This window comes from Chiloscyllium punctatum, chromosome 22 (assembly GCF_047496795.1).
Source record: "Chiloscyllium punctatum isolate Juve2018m chromosome 22, sChiPun1.3, whole genome shotgun sequence".
Taxonomy (NCBI): domain Eukaryota; kingdom Metazoa; phylum Chordata; class Chondrichthyes; order Orectolobiformes; family Hemiscylliidae; genus Chiloscyllium; species Chiloscyllium punctatum.
The window spans coordinates 25,556,496-25,578,540 of NC_092760.1; the positions used below are offsets into that span (position 1 = coordinate 25,556,496).

The 22,045-nt window shown below is 43.6% G+C and overlaps 1 protein-coding gene across 4 annotated transcripts in view; it reads left to right on the forward strand.

The window, feature by feature from the left end:
* Positions 1-22,045, forward strand: part of LOC140493467 (lysosomal acid phosphatase-like) — a 129,208-nt gene that overhangs the window by 45,133 nt on the left and 62,030 nt on the right. For all 4 annotated transcript variants that reach the window (XM_072591927.1, XM_072591928.1, XM_072591926.1 and 1 more), the window contains exons 6-7: positions 13,724-13,810; positions 14,743-14,875. In XM_072591927.1, coding sequence (XP_072448028.1) covers positions 13,724-13,810; positions 14,743-14,875 — 220 coding nt within the window. The remainder of the gene's footprint in view (positions 1-13,723; positions 13,811-14,742; positions 14,876-22,045) is intronic.

Below are 22,045 nucleotides of genomic sequence, written 5' to 3' on the forward strand. Positions count from 1 at the left end.
ATGACTGACTTGACACTGATATTTTTTACAAACCCATCGACTCCCACAGCTATCTGGATTACACCTCTTCCCACCCTAATCTTGCAAAAATGCCATCCCGTATTCCCAATTCATCTGCCTCCGCCGTATCTGCTCCCAGGAGGACCAGTTCCACCACAGAACACACCAGATGGCCTCCTCCTTCAGAGACCGCAATTTCCCTTCCCACGTGGTTAAAGATGCCCTCCAATGCATCTCGTCTACATCCCGCACCTCCGCCCTCAGACCCCACCCCTCCAACCGTAACAAGGACAGAACGCCCTGGTGCTCACCTTCCACCCTACCAACCTTCGCATCAACCAAATCATCCGCCGACATTTCCGCCACCTCCAAAAAGACCCCACCACCAGGGATATATTTCCCTCCCCACCCCTCTCTGCCTTCCTCAAAGACCGTTCCCTCCGTGACTACCTGGTCAGGTCCACGCCCTCCCATCCTGGCACCTTCCCCTGCCACCGCAGGAATTGCAAAACCTGCGCCCACACCTCCTCTCTCATCTCCATCCAAGGCCCTAAAGGAGCCTTCCACATCCATCAAAGTTTTATTTGCACATCCACTAATATCATTTATTGTATCCGTTGCTCCCGATGCGGTCACCTCTACATTGGGGAGACTGGACGCCTCCTAGCAGAGCACTTTAGGGAACATCTCTAGGACACCCGCACCAATCAACCAAACCGCCCCGTGGCCCAACATTTCAACTCCCCCTCCCACTCTGCCGAGGACGTGGAGGTCCTGGGCCTCCTTCACCGCCGCTCCCTCACCACCAGACGCCTGGAGGAAGAACGCCTCATCTTCCGCCTCGGAACACTTCAACCCCAGGGCATCAATGTGGACTTCAACAGTTTCCTCATTTCCCCTTCCCCCACATCACCCCAGTTCTAAACCTCCAGCTCAGCACTGTCTCCATGACTTGTCCTACCTGCCTATCTTCCTTTTCCACCTATCCACTCCACCCTCCTCCCTGACTTATCACCTTCATCCCCTCCCCCACTCATCTATTGTACTCTATGCTACTTTCTCCCCACTCCCACCCTCCTTTAGCTTATCTCTCCACCCTTCAGGCTCTCTGCTTTTATTCCTGATGAAGGGCTTTTGCCCGAAACGTCGATTTTACTGCTCCTCGGATGCTGCCTGAACTGCTGTGCTCTTCCAGAATCCAGAATATAACTCTCCTCATTAAATTCCTAACCTCCTTAGAACTCCCTCTACACAAGATACCAATAGATCCAAAAACTTGTGGGTGTTATGGGTGGAGGTGGAGGGCAGGCAGTTCAATAGTCGTCATCCACAGATTTGTGGTTTGTTAGGACTTGCTCCTTGACTCTTTTTCTCCAGGTACTTTGACTTGTAACTTTTCTGACTGATTGGTTAATTTATTCCCGATGAAGAGCTTATGCCCGAAATGTCGACTTTCCTGCTCCTCAGATGCTGCCTGACCAGCTGTGCTTTTCCAGCGCCACAGTTTTTGACTTAGTTGTTAAGAGACACGGCCAATTTTATTCGTCCTCCATCAGTTGTTGTTAGCTGCGTCTCTTAACCACTAAGTCAAAAACTGGCGCTGGCAAAGCACAGCAGGTCAGGCAGCATCTGAGGAGCAGGAGAGTCGACGTTTCAGGCATAAGCTCTTCATTAGAAATTAGGCTGGTGGCCTGAGGGGACGGAGAAATAAATGGGAGGCGGGGTGGGGCTGGGGGATAGGTAGCTGGGAATGCAATAGGTAGATGACAGTGGGGGTGAAGGTGATAGGTCGGAGAGTAGGGTGGAGCAAATAGGTGGGAAGGAAGATGGACAGGTTGGACAAATCAAGAGGGCGGTGCTGAATTGGAAGGTTCAATCTGGGATAAGGTGGATTTCACTAGTTTCCTCATTTCCCCTCCCCTCACCTTATCCCAGATCCAACCTTCCAACTCAGCACTGCCCTCTTGAATTGTCCTACCAGGTAACTTCCTTCCCATCTATCTGCTCCACCCTCCTCTCTGACCTATCACCTTCACCCCATTTTTTTTAAATAGATATTTTTAGTAGAAATTTAACATTTTTACAAGTTTAAAAAAATAAACAAAACTCTTAAGTACAAACATTGATATACAATTAAATCTTAAATGTAAAATAACCAAAATTAAACAAAAGAAAAATACCGAGAAAAATAAACAAAACTCAACTAACTACTAATCTAACCTACAACTGACCAGAGTGTATATTACATTATTCAAATAAGAGAAAGAGAAAAAAAACAGCAGATAACATAGAAATTGGGTAGTGAGATACATGCTCGAAATGTGTTAACATCAAATGTAACAAAACCCGTATTCTTGCGGGATTCCTCTCCCAAGGGACCTCGGACCAGCCAGGTTCGTAATCTCAATTAAATAAAAGCCCTTGTTAGGATAGCCGAAATATCTGTATTCATATAATTCAAGAAGGGCTGCCATATTTTATAAAATAATTCGGTCTTTCGGTGCACCATATTTGTAAGGAAGTCAAGGGGAATACATTCCATAATTAATCTGTGCCAGTTTGAAAGTCTAGGGGGGCCCTCAGCCACCCAATTTACCAAAATATTTTCCCTTGCACAGAAAGAGAGAATAGAAAATAGTCTCTTCCCGTGCATGTCCAGGGAGGGTAAGTTCGAAAAGCCCAAAAGGAGAGATACAGGGTCCACTTTAATTTCCGTTCCTAAAATTTCTGTCAGGGCACTTGCTACTTTAGTCCAGTATCTATGGATCTTATGACAGGTCCCTAGGCAATGTACAAGAGTGCCCACCTCTATTTTACATTTGGGACACATTGGAGATTCCCCTGCCTTAAATTTTGCCAATGGATCCGGTGCTATATGGGCCCTATGAAGTATCTTCAGCTGGATAGCCTGAGTTCTGTTACAGATGGTGATTCTTCTGGCGTTTTCGCAAATGTCATTCCACGTTTCTATAGAGATTTCTAGACCCAATTCCTAATCGCATGTTTTAAGCAGATTGTCCATATCTCCCAATACTTCATCATGTAGTAAATGATAAATGGTACTGACGGAGGATACCCCCATTGGTCGTAGTACTCTATATTCTCTATCTGATTTATAAAGACTGTCTAATAACGTAGTCTTCTTCTGTATATTGTCTCGAATTTGGAAGCATCGATAGAGGTCTCCATTAGGTAATCCGAATTTCTGACGCAGCTGTTCAAAAGACATCAGGACCCCATCTTTAAATAGGTCCCCTAAACATGAGAAACACCTGGATCTCCAGAGTTTAAAAGTGGCGTCTGTAAACCCCGGTTGGAATCCCCATGCTCCCACTATCGGCGCATAGGGAGATGTTTTATGTGAGTTGCCCTCATTTTGCCGCATTATATTCCAAGCTTTAATTGTGTTTAGTATTATAGGGTTTTTTATAGTGATCCGTAATAATTTTCCTCTTGTCTGAAAATAAAAGGTTAATAAGTAGGCGTTTTATTTGAGAGGCCTCGATGTCCAGCCAGATTGATTGTGGATCAGACAAGACCCAATCAGCTATGTAACCTAATAAGGAACTTAACTGATATTTCCTAAAATCTGGGAAGTCCAATCCTCCCCCTGCCTGTGGAAGCTGTAGCTTCTTCAGCTTAATGAGGGGGCCGTCTATGATTCTAGATGATTCTAGATAAATGAATCCAACCAGCCATATAATTTACGTAGTGCCAGCCTCGGCAGCATCACCGGAAGCATTCTCATAGGGTATAGGAGACGGGGCAGGACATTCATTTTAATTAGTACTATTCTACCCAGCCAGGAAATTGGAAGGTCTCCCCATCGCTGGAGATCCTGCCTTATCCTTTCCAGTAAATGCACAAAGCCAGCCTTGTATAACTGACCAAATACTGGGGTAATAAAGATGCCTAAATATAAGAAACCGTCTAGGGACCAACGAAAGGGAAAATGGGATCCATCCACCAAGTGGGGTATCATAGCAAGGCCACCCATTGGCGTAGCCTCCGATTTTTGAGAAATTAATTTTATAGCCTGAGAATGCGCTAAATGTATTAATAACTTGGATTAAGCAAGGTACGGACATCAGAGGATTACTGCATCTGCGTAAAGGGTAATTTTATGTTTACCTGTACCAATCCTCAGGGCCGTTATATTAGGATCAGCCCATATAGCTTCTGCTAGTGGTTCAATTATTAGCGTAAATAACAATGGCGAGAGAGGACATCCCTGACGGCAGCCCCTACCCACACTGAAGCTATCCGAACCTAATCCATTGGTAACCACAACTGCTTTGGGATCACTATACAATGTTGAGACCCATTTGGTAAACACCTGTCCAACGCCAAACCTTTCCAATGTGTAAAACAAATATGACCATTCAACCCTATCAAATGCCTTTTCCACGTCTAATGAAACTACTACTCCTGGTATCTTTCCCTGATGACAGGCTTGAATCATATTCAAAACCCTTCTAATATTGTTGGATGATCTACGGCCCTTAATAAACCCTGTCTGATCCTCCTTTATAATATGTGGCAGTACCCTTTCTAGTCTCAATGCTAACGTTTCAGAAAGGATTTTAAAATCTACATTTCACAAGGATATTGGTCTATATGACGAACAATCTTCTGGATCCTTTCCTTTTTTAAGGATAAGAGAGATATTTGCCTCTTTCAGCGAAGGCGGGAGACAGCCCTGACTATATGCAGAGTTATACATGTCCATAAGTGGACCAGCCAATATTTCTGTAAATTCTCTATAGAATTCATCTTGAAAACCATCTGGGCCTGGTGCCTTACCGCTCTGAAGTTGCCTGATTGCGTCAAGTATTTCTTGGACTGTTAGGGGAGCATTCAAGACCGATATCTGTTCTGGAGTTAGGCCCGGAAAGGTAAATTTTTTAAAAATGATTGCATGCTCCTAGTCCTGTCTTCACAATCCTGCAATTTATATAAATCAGAATAAAATTTTCTAAAGATTGCATTAATCTTTTTATGATCATGAGTCAAAATACCCGTACTTTCCTTGATAGACGTGATAGTTTGAGGGGCCTTTATTTTCTTTGCAAGAAATGCTAAGTATCTACCCGGTTTGTCGCCAAATTCATAGAACCTTTGTTTTGCAAATAATATTTCCTGCTTAGCCGTTTGGGTAAGCGTAATGTTTAGAGCTGTCCTAAGGGCCATAATCCTTTGTAATTTAATAATAGAAGGTCTATCAGTGTATGCAGTTTCAGCTGCTTTTACGCGAGCTTCGAGCAGATGCTGTTGTTCTCCCTTTAATTTTTTTCTGGGTCGCTGAGTAGGAGATGATCAAACCTCACGTGTAAGCTTTGATGGTCTCCCACATCATTGATGGGTTGCTAGCCGTACCTAAAATTAATTTCTCAAAAAGTTTTAAATTCTTGAGAAAAGTACTTTACAAATTTACTGTCTTTCATTAGGAAGGGGTCCATATGCCAATGTCGAGGGGATGTCCCATTATTCCTCACCTTGGTTTCCGTATATACAGCAGCATGGTCGGAAATTACTATACTACCTATTTTACAGGAGGATATGGAATTTTAAAAAATCGAGGGGGCAAAAAACATATCAGTTCTGGTATGGCATTCATGTGGATTGGAGTAAATAGAAAAATCTCTGCCCTGTGGATGAAGACATCTCCATACATCTACTAATCCTAATTCTTTGTTCAGATCCACCAATTGTCTAGATCTGGGAGATACTCCTGCAGTACTCTTGGGAATCCTATCTATTTCCGGATCCATAATACAATTAAAGTCTCCCCCTATAATTGTATGACGGGCACCAAGAGCCATCAATTTTCAGAAGGCTTCCGTTATAAATTTAAAGGGGTGTGCTGCGGGGCAGTACAAATTTAAAATCCCATATTCCTCTCCATTTATAAGGGCTTTAATTAGAATATATCGCCCAGATTCGTCTTTTATCTGATTTAGGATTTTGAAAGGGAAATTCTTCCGAATAAGAATAACAACTCCCCTACTTTTTGAGCTAAAATAAGAAAAAAAGGCCTGATCAAATCCACCCTGGCGTAATTTCAAGTGTTCTTTATCCAACAGATGTGTCTCCTTGTAGGAGAGCTATATCAACTCTTTCTTTCTTAAGATTTGATGATATTTTCTTCCTTTTGACTGGCGAATTACTCCCCTTGACATTCCAGTGCACCACTTAACCAACTGATCAACCATAATCATCCGGGCAAATCCGAGACCCCTCGGGAGGGGAAACCCTATCCAAAACATCCCGAGCATAGAGCATATAAAAATTCACAAAAATAAAGGCTCTCTAATACACTCACAACAGTATAACAAAAAACTATTTTGAAATAATAAAAAAAACTTATACAATGTATTTAAATGGAGATTTTCCCCCTTGTTCCCAGGGGCTGTCACTTCCTCTCCAAAGGTCCATCATATCCTCTCCCAACCAATGCCCCACCCTTGCCCCAGGCGCTCCTCAATAAAATGAGGAGAATTCAGATATAATACAAAGCTAGAGTTAACAGTGAGCACCCTATCCCCACCCACACCAACACCTGGATATATTTGGTAATGTTAATACCATGTATAAACATATATAATTATAAAATTACAACCTCAGCAAATAATAATTAAATATAATAATACAAAATAGCAAGGGAAAAACAACCCCGCTCCTAGAGACAGGGGTAAAATAGAATAAGGTAACCACCTCCCCCACCAACATTAACTAAACCCCCCCCGGCTTATATATATATACACATTTTATATATACACACATACATACATAATTAAATAGAGAACAAATAAATAAATCCCTCTCCCCACCCCCCAAGATAATATTAAACAGTAAGGTAAGAAAAAAGAAAAGGTGGGGGGATATAAACCGGAGTGGGGGAAAGGCAAGCCAACATCCATTGTCTCTTATAATTTATCTAAGAGTCCAAGAATTCCTTAGCCTTTTCTGGTGATCCGAAGTTATACACGGATCCTTCATGGTTAAAGCGTAGCGTCGCTGGGTAGCGTAAAGAGTACTGAATATTTAAGTCCCTTAAACACTTCTTCGCCTCATCGAATGCCTTCCTCTTTCGGACCAGAGCTGGGGAAAAGTACTGGAATAACATGATCTCGGATCCTTTATAGATCATGGCTTGGGAATCTTTTCCAAGATTTCTAGAGGCTTCTAGGAGTATCTGCCTCTCCCTATAGCTCTGCAGTCAGAACAAGACTGGGCGTGGGCGCTGGTTTGAGCCGGGCCTGCGTATTGCGACCCGGTAGGCCCATTCCACCCTTACCTGGCTTGATCCAACCTCCAGATTTAAAAGCTGTGGCAGCCACTGCTCCAGGAATGTTGTAAGCTGGCCTTCCTCTTCCCGTTCGGGAAGGCCCAGCAAACGAATATTTTTTCGACGACCTCGATTATCCCTCCGCCCCTCCGACTCGGCGCTCAATTTCTTTAATGTCTCGGTTGTGCTTTTGCAGCACGGCCGAGAGTGAGTCCCATCGACTTCGGGATTCTTCAATGAAAGCGTTGATCTTCACATCTAGTTTGGAGATTATTTCCACAAGGCTCGCCACTGTAGGTAAGTCCCCTGGGGCGGCTGCGGACGCCTCTGTTGCAGCTGGAGAGGGTGGGGGAGGGGTTCCTGCTTGCTGAGAGCTGCGGGCTCCCTTCCCTTTAGTCATTTTTGCTGAAGATTAAATTGTTTAAATTTAACGCTGAGCAACTAATTAAATTAAACAGTTATTTTAAATGATTTGGTGAGTGTGGTGGGGGTGGGTGACCCACTTTGCCCAAGTCTTGGGAGGAGCACTGTCGACTCAGACTTGCTGGGTCGCCACCATCTTGGAGCCCCCCCACCCCATCTTTACTCACTCTGGCCATCCTCTTTTTCCTCACGTAGGTGTAGAATGCCTTAGGATTTTCCGTAATCCTACCTGCTTAAGTTTTTTCATGCTCCCCTCCAGCTCTCCTAAGTCCATTCTTCAGTTCCTTCCTGGCTACCTTGTACCTCTCTAAAGCCCTGTCTGATCCTTGCCTTCTCAACCTTAAGTAAGCTTCCTTCTTCCCCTTGACTAGATGTTCCACATCTTTTGTCACCCAAGGTTCTTTCAACCTACCATCCCTTCCTTGCCTCAGTGGGACAAACCTATCCAGCATTATCAGCAAGTGCTTCCTAAAGAACCTCCACATTTCTGTCATGCATTTCCCCGAGAACATCTGTTCCCAATTTAGGCATGCCTGTTCCTGCCTAATAACATTGTAATTCCCCCTCCACCAATTAATACTTTCCCCTACCATTAGGCCAATTTTGACAGTATTAGGCAAGAACTTTCGAAAGCTGATTGGAGGCAGATGTTCGCAGGTAAAGGGGCGGCTGGAAAATGGGAAGCCTTCAGAAATGAGATAACAAGAATCCAGAGTAAGTATATTCCTGTCAGGGTGAAAGGGAAAGCTGGTAGGTATAGGGAATGCTGGATGACTAAAGAAATTGAGGGTTTGATTAAGAAAAAGAAGGAAGTATATGTCAGGCATAGACAGGATAGATCTAGTGAATCCTTAGAAGAGTATAACGAAAGTAGGAGTATCCTTAAGAGGGAAATCAGGAGGGCAAAATGGGGACATGAAATAGCTTTGGCAAATAGAATTAAGGAGAATCCAAAGGGTTTTTACAAATATATTAAGGACAAAAGGGTAACTAAGAAGAGAATAGGGCCCCTCAAAGATCAGCAAGGCGGCCTTTATGTGGAGCCACAGAAAATGGGGGAGATACTAAATGAATATTTTGCATCAGTATTTACTGTGGATAAGGATATGGAAGATGTAGACTGTAGGGAAATAGATGGTGACATCTTGCAAAATGTCCAGATTACAGAGGAGGAAGTGCTGGATGTCTTCAAACGGTTAAAAGTGGATAAATCCCCAGGACCTGATCAGGTGTATTCGAAAAATCTGTGGGAAGCTAGAGAAGTGATTACTGGGCCTCTTGCTGAGATATTTCTATCATTGATAGTCACAGGTGAGGTCCTGGAAGACTGGAGGTTGGCAAACGTGGTGCCACTGTTTAAGAAGGGTGCTAAGCACAAGCCAGGGAACTATAGACTGGTGAGCTTGACCTCGATTTTTGTGCGTGGGAAATCATGTCTCACAAACTTGATTGAGTTTTTTGAAGAAGATTGATGAGGGCAGAGTAGGAGATGTGATCTGTATGGATTTCAGTAAGGTGTTCGACAAGGTTCCCCATGGGAGACTGATTAGCAAGGTTAGATCTCATGGAATACAGGGAGAACTATACAGAACTGGTTCAAAGGTAGAAGACGGAGGGTGGTGATGGAGGATTGTTTTTCAGACTGGAGGCCTGTGACCAGTGGAGTGCCACAAGAATCTGTGCTGGGCCCTCTACTTTTTCTCATTTACATTAATGATTTGGATGCAAGCATAAGAGCTACAGTTAGTAAGTTTGCAGATGACACCAAAATTGGAGGTGTAGTGGACAGCGAAGAGGGTTACCTCAGATTACAACAGGATCTGGACCAGATGGGCCAATGGGCTGAGAAGTGGCAGATGGAGTTTAATTCAGATAAATGCGAGGTGCTGCATTTTGGGAAAACAAATCTTAGCAGGACTTGTACACTTAGCAATGCCACTCTTTTACTCCGTCCCCCTCTCATCAAAAATTCCTTTTGAAACATCTAAACCCTGGAACAGCTTAGCGAGCAAACTTAGATCCAAGACCTCAACCTGAACTACAAATCTTCTCAAAATTCTCTATCATTCCAAGTGTTAGTCCTGTTAAAATATGATAGATTTCTATGAGAAACGAACCTCATTCTTCTAATTCCAGTGAGTGTAGTCTGAACCAATCCAGTGAAAAGGAAGGACTGTAGGAAATGGTATAATCAGCCATGGATAACGAAGTAAATAAAGGAGGTATCAAATTGAAAGCTAATGCATGTATAGAGTGGCAAAGATTAATGATAAACGAGAGGATTGGGAAATCTTTAAAGGTCAACAGAAAGTCACAAAAAATGGTATCAAGAAAGGTAAAATAGATTGAGAGTAAACTAGCTCAATGGAAAAATAGATAGCGAAAGATTCTATAAATATATAAAAGGTAAAAGACTGGATAAAGTAAACATTGTTACTTTAGAGAATGATAAGGAGATTTAATAATTGAAAATAAGGAAATGTCCAAGGCGTTGACACAAAATACCTGTTAAGTCTTCACAGTGGAAGACACAATATGCCAATAAATGATGTCAAGAATGCTATGATAGGTAAGGAGGAGAAAGTGAGGACTGCAGATGCTGGAGATCAGAGCTGAAAATGTGTTGCTAGAAAAGCGCAGCAGGTCAGGCAGCATCCTAGGAACAGGAGAATCGACGTTTCGGGCATAAGCCCTTCTTCAGGATAGGTAAGGATCTAGAACTGATCATTATCACCAAAGATAATGGGCAAAGTTGGGCAAACTAATGGGGCTAAAAGTGGACAAGTCTCCTACCCCTGATGGAATCTGTCCCACAGTACTAAAAGAGATGGTGGGTGAAATAGGAAATGCACTGGTGTCAATTTACCACAATTGGTTGGACTCTGGGGCGGTTCCGACGGATTGGAAATGTGATGCCACTGTTTAAAAAAGGAGACAGACAAAAGTTGGTAACTTTAGGCCTGCTAGTTTAATTTATGTGGTGAGGAATATGCTTGAATCTATCACTAAAGAAGAAATAGCTAGACATCCTTGGAGAAATTGTCCTACTGGGGAGATACCGCATGGGTTCGTGAAAGGCAGGTCATGTTTAATTAGTTTACTGGAATTCTTCGAGGACGTTATGAGCACGGTGGATACCGGGGAAGGGTGGATGTGGTGTACCTGGATTTCCAGAAGGCATTCGAGAAGGTGCTGCACAAAAGGCTGCTACATGAGATAAAGGTGCAAGGCTTGCAGGTAATGTATTAACATGGATAGAGGATTGGTTAACTAACAGAAAGCAAAGAGCAGGGATAAATGGATGTTTTATGGTTGGAGATCAGTGTTGGGACTGTAATTGTTTACAATTTACCCTTAGGTTGTTCCCTTGCTTAAGAGAAAATCGCTTGATAGAGATAATGGGGTCTATGGGAAAAGTGGTGTATTTGAGTATATAATTTTTGCCAGTTTATCAAGAGTGTCAGTTCGTAAAGCGCTGATTAAAACAAAGTTTGCTGTATGTTAAAAACACTCTACCCACCACCTTTTCACTTTTGCCACTTCTTCCAGAATGTTTAAAATCCTTGAATACTGAGTTCCCAGTCTTGGTCACACTGCAAGTACATGGGTCTCCTCCAGTTATTCTAGTTTTCTCACACGGCCGAAAGATGTGCAGGTTAGGTGGATTGGCCATGCTAAACAGCCCATAGTGTCCAGGGTTGTGCAGGCTAAGTGAATTAACCATGGGATAGGGTTCGGGGGTAGGTTTCATTGCGATGCTGTTCAGAAGGTTGGCGTGGACTTGAAGGGCCAAATGGCCTGCTTCTACACTATGGGAATTCTATGATTGTTTTTATGTTTTTTTTAATTGAGCGTCAAGCAGCTTTTAATCCTTATGCATTGTCCTAGTCCGAGGTATGTCATTGGTTTTTTGATAGACCGCAACAAATTGATCCTTCCCTTCCCACTCCAGGTTTCTCTCCTGTGCAAAAGTGATGCCCTTCGGCCTGGTAACACACACTCTTTGGAACTCTATCTTCAGCGGCAGAGAACAGTATTTACTCACCTAACTTTGCCATTTCCTATTATTACTGCATTGACTTTTTTTCTCCCTCTTCTCACCCCTGCCCCATCACATGCACATACACTTGTATAATGCTCACTTTGCTTATTCACTCTTCAGTCTCTGCCTTCTGCACTGAGAGCAAGAACCTCCTACCTATTGGACCAAACTTAATGTAATTAAAGAGATGTGACTTTCTCCTGAGACAGTGTCCACATAACTCTCCCTTTCTTGATATATTGTAGTGTCCATACGTCAGACTCCAGTTCACCAATTCTTAACCAAAGTTCCTCAGGCAACCAAAATTTGCTATAAATGGATAGCACCAGGTTCCACGTAACACAGTGACAATACTCACCCGTCTCTGGCTCCTCCTCTTCTCCCAGTCACTTGGAAAGTATAAACTGTTATCATCATCATCTTCTTCTGCAGAATAAACACTGACTCACCTGAAAGATTTTCTAAAACCTCCATTTAAATCTCATCGGTCACCATTTTCAGCGTGGAGAATACCTTTCAGATAGTTGTGCTCACCATTTTACAATTTATTGTCCCATTTCATTCACACTTCCTTCACCTGTCGTCTTTATCCTTTGCCAATCTCAAATCTCTACTCGACTTGCCACCACGCTAAACAAATCCTTCATGGAAACCCTCTAGCCGCATTAACTTTGTTTTTGGACTCTCCTGTCCTTCCACTCTTTCTGTTCTCTACCAATTGTCACAGCTCACCAGCACCGTCAGTCACACCTATGTCACAATATGCCTGTGCCTCAGCATGTACCAGGCACCAGCTACCCAATAAACCCTTAACCAGAGGCTAATGAATGAACTGATCAATCAAAACCCTCTGGACAGGCAAACACCAATTATTGTTACAGTTTTGGAGCATATTTACAATCACAAAAAATAAAAATTGCGTAAGTGGTCAGGGCATGAGAGGAGATCCAGATGGCATTATATCAAAATAAGTTAATAATGTTCCTAACCAAAGCGAGAAGTCTGATAATTGGGAGATTTTAGAATTTTTTCAAAGAAGGACGAAGCAACTGAAGAGCAAAGAGAAATGTGAAAATGAGTACAGACAAACAAGAGACATAAAAATAGATCATAAACAATTTGCTTGGAAGCAATGAGTAAAGTAAACATTTGAGAGGCACAGAGATTAGTTTATAGTGGAGAATAGGGAAATGGCTGAAACTTTAAATAAATAATTTATAACTCTCCTTGTGGTAGAAGCAAACAAATCCAGAAATTTTTAAACTAAGAGTCTAGTGAAATTTCTTTTGGGTTCTCTGTACTATTGCTAAAAGGAAGAGTTTCTCGATCTGATTTATCAAAACCCTTGATGATTCTAAGCATCTCCATCAGACCTCCTTTCTACCTTATATGGGGATGTGTTGGCCCAGTGGTATTATCGCTGGACTGTTAGTACAGAGACTGAGACCTGGATTCAGGGGACCTGGGTTTGAATCCCACCACAGCAGATGGTGGAAGTTGAATTCAATAAAATATCTGGAATTAAGAATCTAATTTGACCGTAAATCTGTTGTCGATTGTCGTAAAAGCCCATCTGGCTCACTAAGAGAAATAAAATGCCATCCTTTCCAGGTTTTGCCTATTTGTGACTCGAGGTCCACAGCAGTATGATTAACTCTTGACTGCCCTCTGGACGTTTTGGAATGGGCAATAAATGCTGGTCAGCAATGCCCTTAATGCATAAATTAATAAACATAAAAGGAAAACAACCCCAGCTTCTTTGATCGCTCTAAATGACTTTGTCAGTCCTGGAACCATTCTGGTCAAGCTTTGCTGTAACTCTGTTTCCATTTGTCTGTCTCTCAATAATGTCTTTGCATCTTTCCTAAAGTGTGGCAGCACAGCAAGCTGGCTTCCAGAGCAGGCTGAATATTGACTTTGTCAATGAACTGGCTATAATGTGATATAATGTTCTCTGGTTGCACACCTAGGATTTTTTTGACATGCTGTCTGAAAAGAGCAACCTTAAGGTGATGTTCAACAATGTGTGGAAACTATATGATACCCTGCTTTGTGAAGTGAGTACCTTATGCATATATGGCTAGGTTTGTGGATCTAGCATCTTTTACTTCCTTTCTGTCATAGATTACTAATCTGTAAATAAATTGAGAATAAGGCAGGAAAGTGGAGCTGAGGATTATGAAATGACCCATGCAAGCTCTCAATGGCAGAGCACACTCAATGGGCTGAATGGCCTACTTGTAATCCTTTGTCTTATGGTCCTACTGTGAATCCCATTTATCATTTTACTAATCTGGTCTCAGCAGCCTATGATGAGGAGCTGCACAAATATATGATCTGCTTATGTTGAGATAAATTTAAGTTGAGGTGATTATTTCGTCAACACCACAATGTTTGTGAAGAATTTGCAGGGCCCTGGAGAGAAGGTGAGGGAGTGACAGAGTGAATTTAAAAGACAACGCAACAGACTAAATGGCCTGCTTTTGTGCTGTTAGCATTTTGCAATTGCTTGCTGGTTACTGTCAAAATTGTACTTTGCTCATTGTTGCAAGGTTTGTTTAACTGAGGGTACTGGTCTCAATGACCTTGAACTCTGCATTCTGCCAGTGGTATTCCTGATTAGCCAACTGAAGCCACACCTATAATAACTGTACATAATACTTTGTAACAAATCTCGCTCTGCAGCACACTCCTCCAGAGTGACACAATAATGTCAGCCAACTGGAACTTCTCCAACTCTGCACTTTAACTTAATGCGTATGTCCTCCTGTCTCTCATGATGATGTTCTTGTCACACTCTAAGCCTTCAACCACTCATGTACTCGATGCCTTCATCTCCTTTCTGAAGTGATGGGAGCTGCTGGTAACCTGTCCGTCACCAGACTTTGCTGTCCACCCTGGCAATTGACAAAATGTGTATGAGCATGACTGTGTTGTGGAATTACCCAGCTGTGGGCCAGTGCTTGTATTTTTACTTTTATCTTGGCAGAAAATCCATAATTTCACTCTGCCTTCCTGGGTGACACCAAAAGTGATTGCTCGTCTGGCACATCTGAACAACTTGGGCATGGAAGTCCTCTTCCGCCTGCATGGAACGCAGGATAAATCGCGGCTGCAAGGCGGTGAGTGAAGGCCTCAGATTAAAGCCTCGGAAACATTATTGAAGCGAGCAAACAGAGATGGAAACAGTGAGCTGATTACTGACAGAGCTCCACTAACCCTGAAAAAGGTGAATCAGGAACTATCTCTGCACCATGCCTGATCGACTGCCCTCCCTAATGGGCAGTTACTGAGTTTTACGTCAGTCCTCATCCTACCATAAAGAGATGTCATATTTTACATCTTGCAACCTCCTACAACAGGACTGAAGAATTGGATTGGGATTCATACTTGTGGATAAACCAAAGACATTTACATACAGGCCTATACTGAAAAAGCCACACATTTCAGGCATAGAGAAGTCAATAGGGTGGATGAGTCTGATGTGGAGCAGAGAGACAACAGGTGACAATTCTGTGATGAGAATTCTGTGCATTAATGCCAGACGGGTCTATTTGTGAAACTAACAATTAGAGTTATTTATTTGACCCTGGGTCCTTTAGCCAGATACTTACTTCTCCTCTTGTTCAACCCTCTCCTTCTTTCCACACCCTGTACTCCTAACTTGCTGCCCCCAAAAAGTATCTTTGCACCTTGCTCTTCTCATCCTGAGTAGCTTCAAGTTTTCATCTCTCTGTTTCCCTCTGCCCTGATTGTCAGTGTTTCCCTCAGATGAACCATCTGGTCACCCCAGATCGTGATCACTGGGAAGAACTCTCACAATTAAATTGCCCCTGAAACCACCCTGTCTTCACTTGTCCTTGAGTGAGGCAAGATTGAAGGCTTCTTAAAGCAAGGCACTTCCTAAAGCCCTATTATAGCCTTGCCTTTTGAAATCTCGGAACATACTTTCAGAAATAGGCCATTTATCCCCCTGTGCCTGCTCCACTATTCAAGCCCATGGCTAATTATCTACCTCATCACACTTTTCCACCATTTCCATTCCTTGATGTCAATAGTATCTAGAAATCTTTTGATCTTTATGTGGGACTCAATGACTGAGCAACCACAGACCTTGATGGTAGGGAATTCCAAAGATTCATCAACCTCTAAAGTCATTTCTCCTTGTTTCAGTCTTAAATTGCTTGCCTTTTATTTTTATACTCTGTCCCCATGATTGAGAAGCCTGCATCCACTCCATCAAATTCAACCAGGCAATGGCCAAGTGGTATTAGACCATAGGAGCAGAAATCAGGCCATTTAGCCCATCGAGTCTGCTCCACCGTTCAATCATGGCTGATCGGTTTCTCAACCCCATTTTTCTCGTGTCCAGGGTGAGAAATAGTGCTAAAAATTTCTAGTAAGAATATTAAATAGTTTCTTCCCATTACTGTCTAAAGATGATATATTCGGTAGACCTAGGAGGAGAGAGATGTTAGGTCTACTTTAACTTCAATCCTCTATACTCTGCCTATCTCTTCTGCCAATAAACACGGAGCCTGTGGCATGTCCAAAAGCAATGTGTAAGAGTACTTACACCTAATTTACAGTTGGGGTACCCTGGAGATGCCCCCTTTTTCAACTTCGCCAGACGGCCTGGTGCCAAATGAACCCTGTGCAGAAATTTTAACTGCGTAGCGCATGTTCTATTACAAATTGAGATCTTTTGCACATTCTTCCATATGTCCTCCCATGTTTCAGAAGAGATCTCCACTCCTCGCTCCTGCTCCTAAACCTCACGTAACCGATAAAATCCTGCCGGGCCCTACATCCAGCAGGCGATAGAGGGCACTAACTGAAAGGGTGCTTGTGGAACGTAGCAACAACCTCTATGTATCGGGCTTAGTGAGAAGCGTAGTCGTCTTCTGGATGAAATCCCTAACCTGAAAAAAATGGAAAAGATCTCAGCGGGACAGGCCGTATTTGTGGCTCAGTTGCTCAAAAGACATCATAGTCTCCCCCTCAAACAAGTCTCCCAAACTGGAAACTCTTCTCACTTCCCATAGTTTGAACTCGGAGTCCATTATCGCTGGTTGGAACCCTGGCATTCCAACTATGGGAGTGAGTCTTGGATAAGCAACCCTCATTATGACACATTGCCCTCCATACTTCGACTATACAAGTAACAATGGTGTTCCGGCAGTGGTCCATAACTGTCCTCATCATATCCATGAACAACAGGTTAATAAGAGGGCACTTTGCCTGGGAAGTCTCTAAATCCAGTCATGTTGAGCCTGGATCGCTACCTGCCCAATTGCATTACAAAGGACAGCAAGGAACTCAATTGATACCTCCTGATGTCTGGGAAATCAACTCCTCCCCATCCTTGAGGCAACTGCAATTTAGTAAATTTGATGAGGGGCCACCCACCACACCAGGCGAAGGAACTAAACCAACCCATAAGTTCTGCAACGTTGCCCTGGGAAACACTATAGTGAGCGAACGCATGGAATATAGCAAACGAGGGAGGACATTCATCTTAATAAGGGCTATTTGGCCCAACCATGAAATTGGAAGATCCTCCCTTCTCCGAAGATCCGGCCTAACATTGTCGAGCAGGTGAGCAAAATTAGTCCAAGATAACCGATCAAACATGGGGGTAATAAAGATACCTAGGTATCGGAAACCCGCCTGTGACCACTTAAAGGGGAACCTAGGGCCATCTTCAACCTCTGGCACTTCCTTAAGGTCCCCCAAAGGCATACCTCTGACTTTGCAAAGTTGATCTTACATCCTGAAATAGCCCCAAATAAATTAATACATTGTATCAAATGGGGTATGTAGGTCATTGGATCCAATTAAAAACAGAAGGACATCATCCGCATCCAGTATAATCTTGTGTATCCTCGATCCCACTTCTTCTGGAGTGGTTATGTGGATGTTCTGACGGTCTGTGCCAGCGGCTCTATCACCAATGTAAACAGCAACGGTGGGAGGGGGCAGCCTTGACGACTGGCCCTTACAATCCTGAAATTCCCAGACTTCACCCCATTGGTGATGACCATGGCCAGAGGATGGCAATATAAAACCTCCATCCACCTAGCAAAGACCCCACCCAACCCAAATCGCTCTAAGACATAAAAGAGATACTGCCATTACCTGGTCAAATGCTTTCTCTGCATCTAAGGAAATCGCCAGCCCCTGGATCGATCATTGCTGACGTACTTGGGTCATATTCAGCAACCTTCTAATACTATTAGAAGACCTACAGTCCTTTATAAAACCTGTCTGGTCGTCTTTGACAATAAAAGGCAACACCTTCTCCAATCTTAGTGCCAAAATCCTAGACAGAATCTTAAAATCTGAATTTAATAGATGGAACTGTATGAGGCACAATCCTCAGGAACCTTCCCCTTCTTAAGAATGAGGGAGATATTACTTTCTGTCGAAAATGGTGGTAGGCATTCATGCATATAGGAGTAATTGTACATCTCCAACATTGGTTCCCTATAAACTCCTTCTAAAACTCCACCTGGGAGACCATCAGGGCCAGGCGCTTTCCCACTCTGAAGATTGCCTGGCTGCCTCCTGTATTTCCCGAACCGTCAAGGGGGCATTAGGGAGAGAGGCCTGTTCCAGGGTTATACCCGGGAGATCCAGGCTCTTAAAAAAGGTTACCATTTTGGCCCTCCTATCCTCGCAACCTTCAGACTGATACAATTCAAAGTAAAATCTCAGAAAAGCCTCATGAAACCTTTTGACATCCTATGTAAGGACCCCAGTGCTGTCTCGAACTGCAGAAATAGATTGGGGAGCACGCTTTTTCCTAGTCAGATACACTAAATACTTGCCTGGCCAATCCCCATACTCGAAAAGCCTTTATCCAGCAAACGCAATTTCTTTCTTTGCGGTTTGTGTAAGTATTGAATTCAAGGCAGCCGAAGGGCCATGATCCGCTGTAGCTTGGTCACCAAAGGCCTCAGCAGCTTTCAGCCGCTTCTCAAGTAGACGCTGCTGTTCGTCCTTCTGTCATTTCCGGCTAGCTAAATAGGAAGTAGCTAATCCCCTAGCAAAGGCCTTAGCAGTCTCCCATAGCATAGACGGACTACTAGCCGCACCTGAGTTGATAGCCAAGAACTCCTGAAACTCCCTCAAAAAGTATTCCACAAGTTTGGAATCCTTAAGGAGAAAAGGATCCAGACGCCAGTGCCGCAAACCTAGTCCCACACTCTTGGCTTTTACCTTCAAATATACCACCGCATGATCTGCTATGTTCCCAATTTTACAACCCATAATCGAATCCAGAAGGGTTGGTGGAGCCAAAAAAAATCAATCCTCATATGACATTTTTGTGGTTTTGAAGAAAAGGTGAAGCCACTGCTGGCAGGGCAAAGATATCACCAAATATCCACCAGTCCCAACTCCTCGCAAAAGTCAGCCACCTGCTTGGCCTGCGAAGGAATAGTTGGAGCCCCATTGGGCATCCTGTCCACTGTTGGATCCAAAAGGCAATTGAAATCCCCCCCCCCCCCCCCCAATAATAATGTCCCATGTTCCAAAGGCAGTAATCAAAAATTTGAGGGATGTGCCGGAGGACAGTAGACATTTAAAATGCCATATTTCTCCCCATGTATCGGGGCCTCAAGTATCACAAACCACCTTTGCATATCTTTCACCTGATCTAATAATGTGAACGGAAGATTTTTCTGGATAAGTACAGCCACTCGCCTACTTTTAGTAATAAAGAATGAAAAGAATACCCAATCATAACCCCCGTGTTGTCACTTCAGGTGTTCCCCATTGTCAAGATGAGTTTCCTACAACTCCTTCCCTCTTGAGGCTAGATAGCACTTTTTTTCCTTTTAGCAGGCGAATGACTTCCCTTGACATTCCAGGTGCACCATTTAACGTTCATTTAACACTCCCTTCACCATATCCCCTTTCAGAGACACTTAAACTCCCGGGAGGGAGAACCCTGCTTGCAATGTGCCGAGCACAAGTAAGTGGGGACTCAGAGTCACAGAATTATGTATACAAAAACTACTCTATCATAACCACAAACAACTGTTGCTAACCCCCCACCCAGAGGGGGCACTCACCCTACCCGTCCCCTCCTGCACAGCTCCCTCAGGCCCAGACTTTGCCCCAGCCTTAGACAAACAAAAGTAAATAAACAAGGAAATGATCCTGAAGTCAACAAAAGAAGACAAAGTCAGGATAAGCACTCCGCCCATCCCCGGCTCCATGTCATCTCGACTTGTGACTAAAAGAGAAAAAGAATTTAAAAAAGGAAAAACAACAAAGGGCACCCACAAAATTTCCCATTATAATGTCCAGTTATAAAAATACAATCGGAACAACATATTTCCAAGAATTTTGTATTTAAAAAAAAATTATTAGGGAAAGAGAAAAAAAGGGGGAAAGTGAAAACAGGGAAAGAAGGAAATGAGGACAAGCATTAACCGTATTCTTCAGACCAAGTGTCTACCAAGGTCTTGGCTTTATCCGCCGAGTCAAATGTATAAACTGAGTCCTCATGGCTGAAACAGACCACCGTGGGGTACTTCATGGAGTACTGGATGCCCAGGTTCCTCTGCCTCTTTTTAACTTCATCGAAGGACTTCCTCTTTAGAATTACAGCTGCTGAGAAATCCTGGAAAAACATGATTTTTGACCCCTTGTGCAGCAGTCCTATGAACCTTTCCCCAGGGATCTGGAGGCGTCCTTATCTCTTTGCTTGTCCCTGTATGTGAGGAAGTGCTCTAGGACCAGGTGGGGGGCGCTGTACCAGCCCAGACCTGTGCACTGCCACCCGATAGGTCCTTTCAATATGCAGGGCGAAGGTGAGGACTGGAGATTAGAGTGTGGTGCTGGATAAGCACGGTAGGTCAGGCAGCATCCAAGGAGCAGGAAAATCCATGTTTCGGGTAAAAGCCCTTCATCAGGAATGAGGCTGGGTGACTCAAGGGTGGAGGGATAAATGTGAGGATGGGGGGAGGGTAACTGAGAGTGCAATAGGTGGATGGAGATGGGGGGAAAGGTAATAGGTCAGAGGGGAGGGTGGAGCAGATAGGTGGAACAAAGATGGACAGATGGGACAGGTCATGAGGATGGTGCTGAACTGGAAGGTTGGAACTCTGGTAAGGTGGGGGGTGGGGAAATGAGGAAATAGGTGAAGTCCACATTGATGCCATGAATTTGAAGGGTCCCGAGGCGGAAGATGAGGCGTTCTTTCTCCAGGCTTCGGGTGGTAAGGGAGTGGCGATGGAGGAGGGGGAGTTAAAGTGCTCGGCCACAGTGGGTGAGGTTGATTGGTGTGGATGTCCCGGAGATGTTCAGCCACACAGCTGTCCAGATTCAATTTGAAGTACCAGGAACTGCAGCAGCCAGTTTTCAGAGAAGCTGACTGGCTGCCCACCACCTTTACCTTTACCTTCACCATAAGTCTCGCTATCGCCGTCATCGATTCCTGTGAGTTCGTCAGGTCCCCTGGGGAGGGGGTTCAGGAGAGGCTGGTGCTGCATGGGAGTGTCTTCCTTGCTGCTGTTTGCTAACTCCTTTTCCTTTTGGCATTCTTCCACTCCAAATTGTCAAAGGATATGAGTTCTTTAAGATTTTAAATTAACAATTCCTCCACATAAGTTGGCCAGGGATGGTTAAAAAAAAACACCAATATGCCTTGGCTGTTAGTCAGAGCCATCCACAGCAGTTTGACTGAATCGCCGACAATTTGCCGACAAGCATTAACCGTATTCTTCAGACCAAGTCCTTACTCCCTTCTTAAACGGGGGGTTGCATTCATGATTTTCCAGTCCTCTGTGACCCTGCCTGACTCAAGTCATTGCTGAAAAACCACAACTAAAGCCTCCACTGTGTCTTCAATCTCCTTCCAAACTCTGGAGTGCAGCCCAGAAACTCATCCCTCATGCCTCTGGAGTTGCCTTTATACATCTGATTCTACCTTCTCCCTCTCAAATTGCACAGTAAATTCTGTCATATTATGGTCACTTCCTTCCCTCATCTAAACCTCTCTTATCAAGTCTGCCTCATTGCACGGCACTAAATCCAGAATTGTCTGTTCCCTTATGTGCTCCACCACAAGCCGCTCCAAAAAGCCATCTTGTAGACATTCCACAAATTTCTTTTCTTGCAATCCACTACCAACTTGATATTTCAAGTCCACCTGTATTTGAAATCCCCCATGATCACTGTAACCTTGCCTTTCTGACACACCTTTTCTATGCCTTGGTGTATCTTGTCCCCCAACTCCTGACTACTATTTAGAGGCGAAAATGTGTTGCTGGAAAAGTGCA